This window comes from Aotus nancymaae, unplaced genomic scaffold (assembly GCF_030222135.1).
Source record: "Aotus nancymaae isolate 86718 unplaced genomic scaffold, 86718_ANA_hifiasm-v0.15.2.pri h1tg000040l, whole genome shotgun sequence".
NCBI lineage: Eukaryota > Metazoa > Chordata > Mammalia > Primates > Aotidae > Aotus > Aotus nancymaae.
The window spans coordinates 25,650,971-25,663,175 of record NW_026988454.1 but is presented as its reverse complement, the minus strand read 5'-3'; the positions used below and the strand labels follow the sequence as shown (position 1 = coordinate 25,663,175).

General features: G+C 36.5%; 1 protein-coding gene across 3 annotated transcripts in view; it reads right to left on the bottom strand.

The window, feature by feature from the left end:
• The window catches only part of NMBR (neuromedin B receptor), a 76,635-nt gene that overhangs the window by 21,573 nt on the left and 42,857 nt on the right, over positions 1–12,205 (bottom strand). Inside the window, exons 2-3 of one of the 3 annotated variants that reach the window (XM_021670825.2) lie at positions 9,889–9,986; positions 3,683–3,807 (exon numbers count right to left, since the gene is read on the bottom strand). In XM_021670825.2, coding sequence (XP_021526500.2) covers positions 3,683–3,777 — 95 coding nt within the window. In that variant the 5' untranslated portion in view covers positions 3,778–3,807; positions 9,889–9,986. Of the gene's footprint in view, positions 1–802; positions 843–3,682; positions 3,808–7,674; positions 7,716–9,888; positions 9,987–12,205 lie in introns of those variants that run through there. The other 2 variants (XM_021670826.2, XM_064360389.1) reach the window with 2 other exon arrangements.

Here is a 12,205-nt window from a genome sequence, read left to right as displayed (position 1 = left end):
GGAAAGTCTGCCCCATGATTCAATCATCTCCAACCAGGCCCCTCCCCTGAAATGTGCAGATTACAATTCGAGATGAGATTTTGCTGGGACATAGAGCCAAACCATATCATCTTGGGTATATAAATGATTTTTAAGATACACAAAACTGAAGAGATAATCCATGAAAAAAATTGATCAGCTGTACTTAGTCACTTATTCAAAAGGAAAGATTCTGCTTTGCAAATGACACTGTCAAGACAATAAGCAGGCTAAAGACTACATTGTGGAAAACAGTGTGGCAATTCCTCAAGGACGTCGAAATAGAAGTTCCATTTGACCCAGCAATCCCATTACTGGGTATATAGCCAAAGGATTATAAATCATTCTATTATAAGGACACATGCACACATATGTTCATTGCAGCATTGTTTACAATAGCAAAGACTTGGAACCAACCCAAATGCCATCGATGATAGACTGGACAGGAAAAATGTGGCACATATACACCATGGAATACTATGCAGCCATAAAAAATTATGAGTTCGTGTCCTTTGTAGGGACATGGATGAACCTGGAAACCATCATTCTCAGCAAACTGACACAGGAACAGAGAATCAAGCACCGCATGTTCTCACTCATAGGCGGGTGTTGAACAATGAGAACACATGGACACAGGGAGGGAAGCATCACACACTGAGGTCTGTGGTGGGGGTCTAGGGGAGGGGCAGTGGGGGGTAAGGAGTTGGGGAGGGATAGCATGGGGAGAAATGCCAGATATAGGTGATGGGGATGGAGGTAGCAAACCACATTGCCATGTATGTACCTGTGCAACAATCCTGCATGTTCTTTACATGTACCCAAGAACCTAAAATGCAATAAAAAAAAAAAAAAATATATATATATATATATATATATATATACACACACAAAAAAAAAAGACTAGGATTTATGAACCAACATGTACAAGTATCACAAAGAACTCTTACAACTCAAGATATTCTAAATACACAAAGAATTTTTAAAATTCATCAGTAAAAAAATTAAAAATCCAGTGAAAGAAATTACTAAAACACCTTAACACACACCTCACCAAAGAAGATACACAAATGTAAATAAGCATATGAAAAGTTGCTTACATCATGTCATTAGGTAATTGCAAATTAAGATAACAAGATAACCCTATACATTTATTAGAATGACACAACATTGCAACTTTATGAAAACACTGCCAACTTTAAATGCTGAGCAGGATGTGGAACAACAGGAATTCTCATTCATTGATGGTGAAATTGCAAAATTTGGAAGACAGTTTGGCAGTTTCTTATAAAATTAAATACATTTTTACTATGCTATTCATCAATCACATTCCTTCCTGTTTACCCAAGAGTTGAAAACATATGTCCACACAAAAACCAGCACATGGATGTTTATAACAGCTTTATTCATAATTGCAAAAAGTTGGAAGAAAAGATGTCCTTTAGTAGGTAAATGAATAAATAAACTGTGGTACAACCAGATGATGGGGTACTATTCAGCACTAAGAAAAATGAGACATCCAACCATAAAAAAACATGGAAGAAACTTAAATGTATGTTGTTGATTGAACTAAGTCAATCCAAAAAGGCTGCATACTGTATGATTTCAATTATATGGCATTCTGGAAAAGGTCAAATTACAGGGACAGTAATAAGTGCTTCCCAGGGGAAGGGAGGAAGAAAGGATAAATGTATGGATTGCAGAGGATTTTGCAGTAGTAAAACTACTTGGTATGATACTATAATTGTAGAAATGTGTAATTATACATGGGTCCAAACCCAGAGAATGTAATCTGTGGCTGAGTGATAATAATGTCTCAGTATAGGTTTAGGTTTACCTAAGTGTAACAAATGTGCCACTCTAATGAGGAAAGTTGACAATGGGAGGCTATGTATGTGTGAGGGTAGAGGGTATAGGAGACATAACTAAACTTTCTTCTTAATTTTGCCATGTTCAAAGCAGTTTTTACTTTCTTAGTCCTTTCAGACTGCTATAATAAAATATTATAAATTGGGTAGCTTATAAAAAAGAGAACTTTATTTTCCACAGATCTGTTAAAAGAAAATTCTTAGCCAAATTAAATTTAACAGAGTTTAAATGAGCAGAGAACAATTTACAAATTGGGCAGGCTCCAGAGCCAGAGTAGGCTCAAAGAGACTCCAGTGTAGCCATGTGGTGGAAGGAGATTTATGGACAGAAAAAGGAAAGTGATATACAGAAAACAGAAGTGAAGTCAAGAAACAACCAGATTGGTTCTAGTTCAGCGTTTGCCTTATTTGAACATGGTTTGACTAATTGGTCCCCTTTGATTGGACCAGTCTCAGTGACTAACACAAGAGCAGGTTACAGTCTGTTTACACTTGTATTCAGGTGACAGTTCACTAGGTACAGGGAAACCTCTTTATGTCAAACTTAAAATATGTAAGGAAGCAGCTTTAGGCTAAACTTGATTTAACAATCCCTGTTTTGGGTCATCCTCTCAATTTTGAGAGGATGACTAAAATTTTAGACATTGATGTCACTAGCACCATGATAAATGTACTTATTTGGTCTCAAAACTCACTGGGAAATAGCAGAACAGTGGGTTTTTTAAGGTGAGAACAAGGACTTCAGATTAATTTCTTTGTAGGGTTTAGGGTAGAGAGTAGCTCTTTAAGGTGGAATCTCCTATTTACAGGAGAAAAACAATACTTGGTTTTAGGATCTATCATTTTCTTTAAGATCTTAGTTTGATTAGGTCAGATTTAGCATAAGTGACTCTAATTTGGTTTAAAATGGTCTGTTGGGGCCTAGTGAATGAGCTCAATCAAAACAATGGCCTGTCATAATTTTGCTTAAAAATAACCCTCTTTGGTCAAGTTCTCACTTAGGTGAGAGTATGACCAAAACTTCAGGCTTTAGCACCACTCTCAATTACCATCACTTTGGGTTTCTGGTCTCAGCACATCATTTATAGGCTACAGTACCCTCATGGTCACCAATTTTTTCAGCTCTTGTCATTCCAGTTGAAGACAGACCATTTGACGCTCTAAGATGGCTGCAGGCAAACATTTAAAACTTTTAAGAGAATACAGTGCACATAAAAAACAAACAAAAGAAAGAGAATACAGTGCACCAGGAATACTACCATTATGACTATCAGGAATAATACCAAGAGCCTGTACACTCCTTAGCCAGGGTTCTCATGAACGAAACCAACTAAAATCCAATAAATCAAAGAATGAGCTAAAGAGTCTACTTGCTTTAAGAAAGCAGCCTGTTCATTGATCCCCTACAACAGAATCTTTATAATACCCAATTTATTTCTCCATGGGAAACGAGAAGTACAAGCAACTGCATAGATACTTCTCTGTTTAGCCAGTAAGTAATTTAGAGCAATTCTAGTATGTAGCATAACCTTCACAAGATAATTTAAAGTCTGTTCTGCAACCATACTCTTCAGAGTAGAATGAGCTATAAAGCCTATCATTGCCTCATTTACTCAAAACCACAGAAAAAGAGACATAACAAATTATGCCCATCTAGAAGAGCTAAAGCCTCCTAACAATGTTCTCTTTAACCTGTGATGTAGGTTAAGAGGAGACCTATTATGTAGGTTAAGAGGAGTGAATCAGTGTTTGCTTCTGACTAATTATGAGACAACAAATATACCATTAAAATTTCTCACCTAAGTTGGCCCTTCATCTTCCGTTTATCAAGGCATAAAGTTGTCCATGTATAAGGCTGGCCGCATAATTCTTCACAAATAAAAATAGACTCCATGAATGTACACAACAGACCCCCTTTTCAGTTCTGTTGATCAAAGAGACATAAGCAAGGGAAAAAATGGAATGATAAGAGTCACATAATAGCAGAGAAATCTTGATCCATGTTCTTGGGGAAGAGCTGTCCATATCAAATATGCCATTTGTTTCTGGGGAGGAACTTCCCTGGTTAGCTTTACCTTAAGGTTTTCAATGGGTGTACAGGTCCAAGAGTGCGGGGGGCTTTGTGAGTTGTGAGATTATGAGCCCAAGTTTCAAGGTACCAAAATTTTGCTGCAATGTGTGCACAATGTCAGTCTTTCTCTGACACTCTGAGAAGACCATGGACTCCAATCCTTGGGTTCTAGATTATAAAGTGGTTGATTATCCCCATTCAGTAGACCATGAAATGCATTCATTACCTGGTGGAAATATACTTTGGCATAATGAGCTACTGTTATAACAACAGCCCTCTTGCATGGGGAAGCTTTTATAAAACCAGAAAGTATGCATTACAAATTACAATTGAATGAATTCCTTCTATAAATGTTTAAATGGCCCATCAGGTAGCAGAAATGTACCTAAAGTTTTCAAACCCAGAAATGAGTTTGATAATAAACCATTGGTCAACTATTTGAGCAATTTAGAACAGTCACCAAAATAATATATATATTTTAATTTGGATAATTTTATTTATTCCATGATGGGTCATGAAATATAGAGCCTTCTAATAAAAAATGCTTTAAGGACTCAGGATGAGGTGGCTGTCCAGAATCTTCATGAATCCATTCTTAACACTGGACTTACATTCTCTTAAATACCATTATTTCTCCAATACATATTCATAGCACTGATAACTGATGGGTTATCATAGGCAATTTGACTTGGACCATGGAGTTCATTCAAATTGTATATCCAAATATTTCAGGACTGACTGATTTATCATTAAAATCTCCCCCCTACTCGCCCCCTCACACCTTAGGCTGGTGAATGTTACAACACAGTGACAGGTTTAGGTCAGTCAAGTTTATTGGACCCTTGCTTTGATATCATTCTTGGGCACATACTCCAAGACTGTATTAGATTTTTGTGATGAAGAGCTTCCATTACTTTTGAAAACTTTATTTGTCTGATTGAGTCCAAGGTACAACTCCTAAATGAGCTGTGTTACAGAGATCTCTCAGTACAATTCACTGACCAGTAAGTACATTTTATAACCATTCAGGCCTTGGTTTGCAAGCAACGGACCTTAAACATATAGGAAACTATTAAAATTGGCTAAATCAGCAATCATAGGAATTGGTGTAAGAAGAGACTCATTTAGAGCTCAGAATTTTCTTCACATAATGGGGGCATTAATTATTGAGCTGTTGTGAAATTATGTGTCTTATTCTTAAAGCCATGGTAAAAATAGTGATCTGTGAAGGAAATTTCTAAAAGTGGATATATTAGGTTTTGAACTCTGAGATTGCACAAATATTCAATGAACTTGAAGTTATATACATAGAGAAGAAAATTTGGTGTTAGCAAATGACAACCTTCAAAAATATTTTGTAATAATGTGAATCCACCGAAAACTGGGGGCAAGGCAGAGGACAGATTTTGTTAGCATAAGAAAAAAATACCAAATTTTAAAAACTTCTTAAAATACTGATAAATTTGGATCAAATTTGAGGGAATAAAAAATATTAGAGCAAAGGAAAAAAAAAATCTCACAAAGTATTTTCTTGGCATTCAGTTAAATGTTTGTCCTGCTTGGGTTAGCGATTTTATAAACCAATCAATTAATCTTTTCATTAAAGTGTTGAAAATGCTTACCCAGTATGAATCATATAATACTAAAGTTATCAGAAGCTTGTATTCAAGAGTGCTTCTCAGGGTTCTTTCCATACTTTCATGAACCTCCTTAAAGATACCACACTCTAGGATTTCGCATGCTTGTCAAATTTTCAGAAACTGCATCAGAATTACGCAATTAACTGTGGAAAAAACTGACATGGATCCGCACTATGTTGGCCAGGTTGGTTTCAACTCCTGGCGTTAAGGATTTCTCCCACCTTGGCCTCTCAAAGTGCTGGGTTTACAGGCATGAGCCACCACGCCCAGCATAAACGGTCATAAAGACACAACTGACAAGGAAATTTGGTCATTCCTGTGGCCTGCAATAACTAAGTGTAACCATTATTATGGTTGATAGCATATATCTAAACATAGTAGAATTTTAGAAATCGTACACAATTTTGGAACATATATTAATAATATATCATTAAAATATAACTGGAAATAGATTGAAAATCATTTTTTATTTGGCAATGGTTTCCATGTAACTTAACATGTCAAAAAATCAGCTTATCTCTCTTTTAGATGCTTTAGGGGCCGTCTGCAGCATCTCAAAGTAAGAGATCAAAAAAGAGTTAACTTTGAAGCTGAAATTTGATTTTGGAAAAGTTGTCAAATACTGCAAAGTATTAAAATATTTGACCGAAATAGGATCACAGGTCACCATGAATTAATAGTCATTCATTTAGCCAATGTGATAATTAAAAGATTTTTCAAAATCAAAAACCTGTACTCTTTAATAAAGAAGCTGTTTTCCAAATAAGGAAAAGATCTAAGACAGTATGAGACAGAATCTATCTCTTCTCTCCTCTCTCTTTTTTACTCTTTTTACAATTTACTCAAAAAGTGAGGAAAACTATTTGAATGTGTCTGATTAATACTATGTAAATTTTTGTTCAAAAGAGAAAAACAAATTTTAGTTTTATATTGTGTATTAGCAATGCAAAAGCTTATTTTAATAAAACGCTGTAAATAATCAAATCTGTCTTCTTTTAACCACACAAGGTTTCCATAAGCCTTTTGTTTTACATTTTCTCTAACTTTCTATATTCATCTAGATTTATCTAATTTTTTACTTCTTCAATTTGGAACCTGCAAGTAACTTCAAACTAGAAAAAATTTTTAAACAAGCACACATTTTAATGACTTTATAAACTTTCTCATTAAAAGCATATTTTTGTTTATACTTTTGTTCATATACTCTGTATACAGAATTGTTTTTCTCACATAGTAGTTTTAGTTACATATATTAACTATAATTTTAACTCTTAGTAACCCCAATTTATAATGAAAACTCTAGAAAGTAGTTTTGAACTGTTTGCTATCACTATTTGTAGATAAAACCCATTTTATAATTTTTTAAGAAGGATGGTTCTTCAAATTATTGTTTATTAACAACTTTTCTATAGCATTTAAAAATAGCATGTCAAGGTATATAGACTTAAACTCATTTAATAATCAATATTTCAGTATTTTAACTTAAAAGATTCAGACATTTTATGATTATCTATTACTTAATCTAACAATATGACTTTAAGATTTTAAATTACTGAAAATAATTTGGAAGTAAACACAAGTACACACTCTAGCATTTTCCCCAGTAATCTTGGGTCCCAGATTACCATGTGACACCCAGGAAGGTCAGGGCTATGAAGATCAGGACTTGTCTGAGTACTGAATTTACATCCTGGGTATAGAAGGGTCAGAACAGAAGACAGAGCTGTGAAGACTATACCTGGATGTTCTGTTTCTTCCCAAAACAGCCAGTAGGCAAAACGGGGAGAGTAAGGATGAAGGGGCCCTATTGGGCTTGATTCTGGCTTGCAGTTGCTAGTCTGGGTACTGAGAATTTGTCTCCAGACCTTGTCATGTCTACCTATCCAGACCCCCAAATCCAGAGACTCTAATCCAAAACATAAACTCACAGTCGAATCAAGCAACTTTCTAATTATATCTAACTGATAATTTTGAAATCATTCCTGTTTTACTAAAAAAATTTTAAGCAGCTTTATTTACTAAATATTATCACATACACATAACACATGTAGACATACAAACACAGAGAAGCAATTCTTACAGCTTTCATAAAGGATTTTCATTTGCTGGCTTTTAAATAGCTTTTCTTTTCCCGATTCAGACGATCAATCTTTCAATTACTTGTTTCATTGCCTTAAGCAATGTTAACTACACTACAAATTTGTATTTCTAAAAAGACAACTCTTAGGAGAAACAAAAAGTATTATATTTTGTAAGCACAGAGTTAAGATTTTAGCCCTAAATATTGTATCATAATTTGTTTAAACTAAGAGAAAAATACAGTGCCCAAGTAAAAGTTCGGTCAAGACAAGATGGCCAGAAAAGCACCTTAAACAAAGGTATAACTTGTGATGTAAATTTAAAACAATGGTAAGAATTTCTAAGGTATATCAACACACATCTTAAAAATGGAGACTTCCTTTGTAGATGTAAATTTCTTTTCCAAAAGAGTTTAAAGCTTGCCAGTTAAATTCCACAAAGGTTTATTTTAGGTCTGTAAGTGTTCTTGTTAACTTAGCTACTGTTTCTTAGCTAAAATTACTGAGTTCAGGGCAGAGCCCATAAGGAATAGGGCAAAGTATACTCTGTCTGAACTCAGCATGAATAGATCTGAAAAAGAGGCAAACCTAGTTTAACTGAGGGGCTATATTTTATAGACACTTTATCTAGGAGAGCTTTTTTTCATCTTGGAGCAGAATAATAACTAAGCCAAAAGGCTGGCAGATTTAACTTTTCTTATCAATTAGTCCCTTAAGCTTTTTATTTATCTTTATAAAGAGTCTTCAACTAAAAATGCTGAGATCTTTTTAGAAGCTTCTGCCTATCAATAGGCATTCCTAGATGAGACTAATTTGGGAGCCCTCATCTTCAAATGCACTTCTTTAAGTGCAATGTTGTTCATTGGGAACATTCTGTAACTTTATTTTTTAAATTATTTTCTACAGTTTTTTCTGTTTTAGTTTGTTTTGTTTTGTGACAGGGTCTCACTCTATCACCCAGGCTAAAGTGCAGTGGCATAATCTCGGCTCACTGCAACTTCTGCCTCCTGAGCTCAAGTGATCCTCCTGCCTCAGCCTCCTTCCTGAATAGCTGGGAATACAGGCATGTTCCACCATGCCTACCTAATTTTTGAATTTTTTATAGAAACAGGGTTTTGCCACATTGCCCAGGTTTGCCTTGAACTCCTGGACAAAAGCAATCCACCCACCTCAGCCTCCCATAGTGCTGGGATTACATGAGCCAACATGTCTAGCCCCCACAGTAACATTAAATTATCTTTAGTAAGATTTTGCCATTTCTGTAAGCCTTTACTGCTTCTGGAGCTTAATCCTTAAGCATGTATAAGCCAGGACATACTCAGTTCAGAAATTCAGGATCTTATTTGTACCTCAGATACTGACTTTGGCTCTCAGATCCCTTGATCAACTTAGCCAATGATTGATTTCCCACCTAAGTGTTCAAGAACAAAGAAACAAAGGAGACAGAGAGCACAAAAATCCCTGCAAATTTTCAAAAGCTGAAGTTCACAGCCCCTGCAACATTGCCATTTACTACCAGTTTCTTTCTGACCCAGTTAAACATAAGAGGCTTCTAACTGGATCCAAGTCAGTTAATTATCAGAACCAATCTGATCTTGGACCCAGTCTAATCTCCACTGGAACTTCCAAATCCAGTTTGGATCAGAAATTTGCTCAAACTAACTTGAGAGTTCAAAACAAATCCATGGAGCTTTGGAACCCAAGAGAGAATCCACCACGATCCCAAGATCCCAAGTTGCTCCGAGAGAGCAATGGACACAATGGGCCCAGCAGGTACCTCACTTGATTACTTAATATTTCAGGGGGTCATTAAAAGCTCTACTTTGGATCCCACTTCTGATGCCATCTGTTAAAAGAAAATCCTTAGCCAAATTAAATTTAACAGAGTTTAATAGAACAAAGAAAAATTCACGAATCAGACAGTTTCCTGAGCCAGAGAAGGCTCAGAGAGACTCCAGTGCAGTCACATGTTGGAAGAAGTTTTATAGACAGAAAAAGGAAAGTGATGCACAGAAAATGAAAGTAAGGTATAAAAACAGCAATTGGGCTGGGCGTGGTGGCTCACGCCTGTAATCCCTGCACTTTGGGAGGCCAAGGCAGGCAGATCACCTGAGGTCAGGAGTTTGAGACCAGCCCGGCCAACATGGTCTATTAACCCCATCTCTACTAAATCTCTACTAAAAATACAAAAATTTGCTGGGCATGGTGGCACATACCTGTAATCCCATCTACTCAGGAGGCTGAGGCAGGAGAATCACTTGAACCCAGGAAGCAGAGGTTGCAGTGAGCTGAGATTGTACCATTGCACTCCAGCCTGGGAAAAAAGAGCAAAATTCCATCTCAAAAAAAAAAAAAAAAGAAAGAAAGAAAAGAAACAGCAGATTGGTTACAGCTCAGTGTTTGCCGTATTTGAACATGATTTGAACAACTATTCCCTTTTGACTGGCCAAAACTTGGTGATTGGCATAAGAGTAGATAATTGTCTGTTGACACTTCCAGTTAGATTATAATTCACTATGTACAGAGAAACCTTAAAACCTAAACTTAAAAATATGTAAGGAGGCAACTTTAGGCTAAAATCGATTTAACAGCTCTGAAGGCTGAGAAGTCTAAGGTCAAGTCACCAACAAATTTGCCATCTAGTGAAAGGTCATTCTTCCCAGATGATGCCTTCTTCCAACATCTTCACATGGTGGAAGGAACCAACAAACTTCCTTGGGCTTCTTTTATAAGGGAGCTGATTCTACCCTGAGGGTTCTGCCCTTACAACCTAATCACCTCCCAGAGCTCCCCACCATCATACTGGGAATTAGGTTTCAACATATGAATTTGAGGGAAACACAAACATTCACAACATAGCAATTAACTTGTTTTGTTTTTTAAGAACAAAATGTAGAGATACTGAAGCATGTGATTCCCTGTGACAATGTGGGAATCACGAATGGAGTCACATACTGGGTATTACAGCACCTGTAACCCAGGTGACCTATGAAAGACCCTCAGGCACACACAGATAAAGGTATATTGGGGTAGCCCTTACCACCTAAATTTGTCTTAAGAAACACAACATAATGTTTCCTAATTGCACCAGGCATTTAGCTAACAATGGATAAAGCATATATATGGTAGACAAAACAAAACCATATTACCAGATCAAAGAGATATTTTGGGGAAATAGGACCAAGCATAGGAAGATTATGGCAAACAGAATTTGCCTCTAATATAAAGAGACATTCAGAGGGTAGAAGTTTCTTGCAAGAATGTGATGGCTATTCTATTGCAGAAGGAAGGCAAACAGTGGCAAGCTTCTTAGTCTGATAAAGAAGTTTAACTAAATGGGTTTTCTAAAATGAAAATAAAATGTTAAAACAACATAACCCAATGCTAGAAAGGAGGTTGCACTCTAAATTAAGCAGGGATTTTAGATATGCTATTACAAAAAGAAGCAGAAGTGGTCCAGGGTGAGAGAACTACTTCTGGAATGGCAGAAAACATCCCCAGTGAAAAAATTGTAACTGGTGAAAATTATAAACATGCTTAATAGTTTAATAGCTTTACAAATAGCTTTACAAACCAAAGTACACACAGCAAATGAAGAAACATTTTTTCAATAATATCTACTAAAACCAGCCAAAGTCTATGGCATTTGAGACTCCACCCACTCTCTTTATTCCACACAACCCCAGCTCAGCATGACAGAAGCTTCTATTCATGTGTGTTCAGTCAAGAACACAGAACTCTCTCTCCCCTCAACCCCCAGTTATGTGCCACAATATCCCCCTGGGGTGAGGGGGCAGCCACCACCAATTCTCATTCTCCTTAAATCAGCTGAGTGGTTTGGGCTTTCTTAACTATACATAAACCACACTAGTAGGACAAAAGTTCTACTGCAGGTACAGCAGACCGTTAATCAGCCTCACACCAACTCATTTGAGGGGGTATATTTCATGCTGGGAGAGACAAGTCAAGGAGACTAGAGGCTACCACCCTAGCCCATGGCTCTATTTGTAAAGCAGTGGTGTCACTCAGAGAAAAGAAGTCATTGCCCCTGCTCCCATCACTGTATCAGAAATTTTGTGAGAGGGTGGGCAGGAGCAAGTTCTAAAAGCAGAGAGCTCCAAAGCTCTCACCAAGAGAACTGACTTTATTTGAAACAGTGTGGGGAAGTGACAAGAAATTATGAGGAAGCTGGTAGTTCTATGAAAAGAGCAATCTAGATTATAAGCCAGCTACATGTTTGCCAGAGAGAATTAAAGAAAGAGATAGCTAACAAGAGCCCTTCTAGGGTTGAAACAAATGTCGAAGAAAGGCCTCAAAAACCAGTCTTGCAAAGGGTGCTGAATTTAATTGGATTATACTGTGGAACAATTAAAGCCCCCAAGGCACTATTAAAAACTATGACGCAATCAGCCAGCAATTCAAGGAGGCTAACAACTGGAAGTAATACTTACAGTGGCAGACAAATTGATAATGAAATCAGAGAAAGAAAGAATCAAAGAGAATATTGCTAAAACCACTTCATCCTAGGGTGAC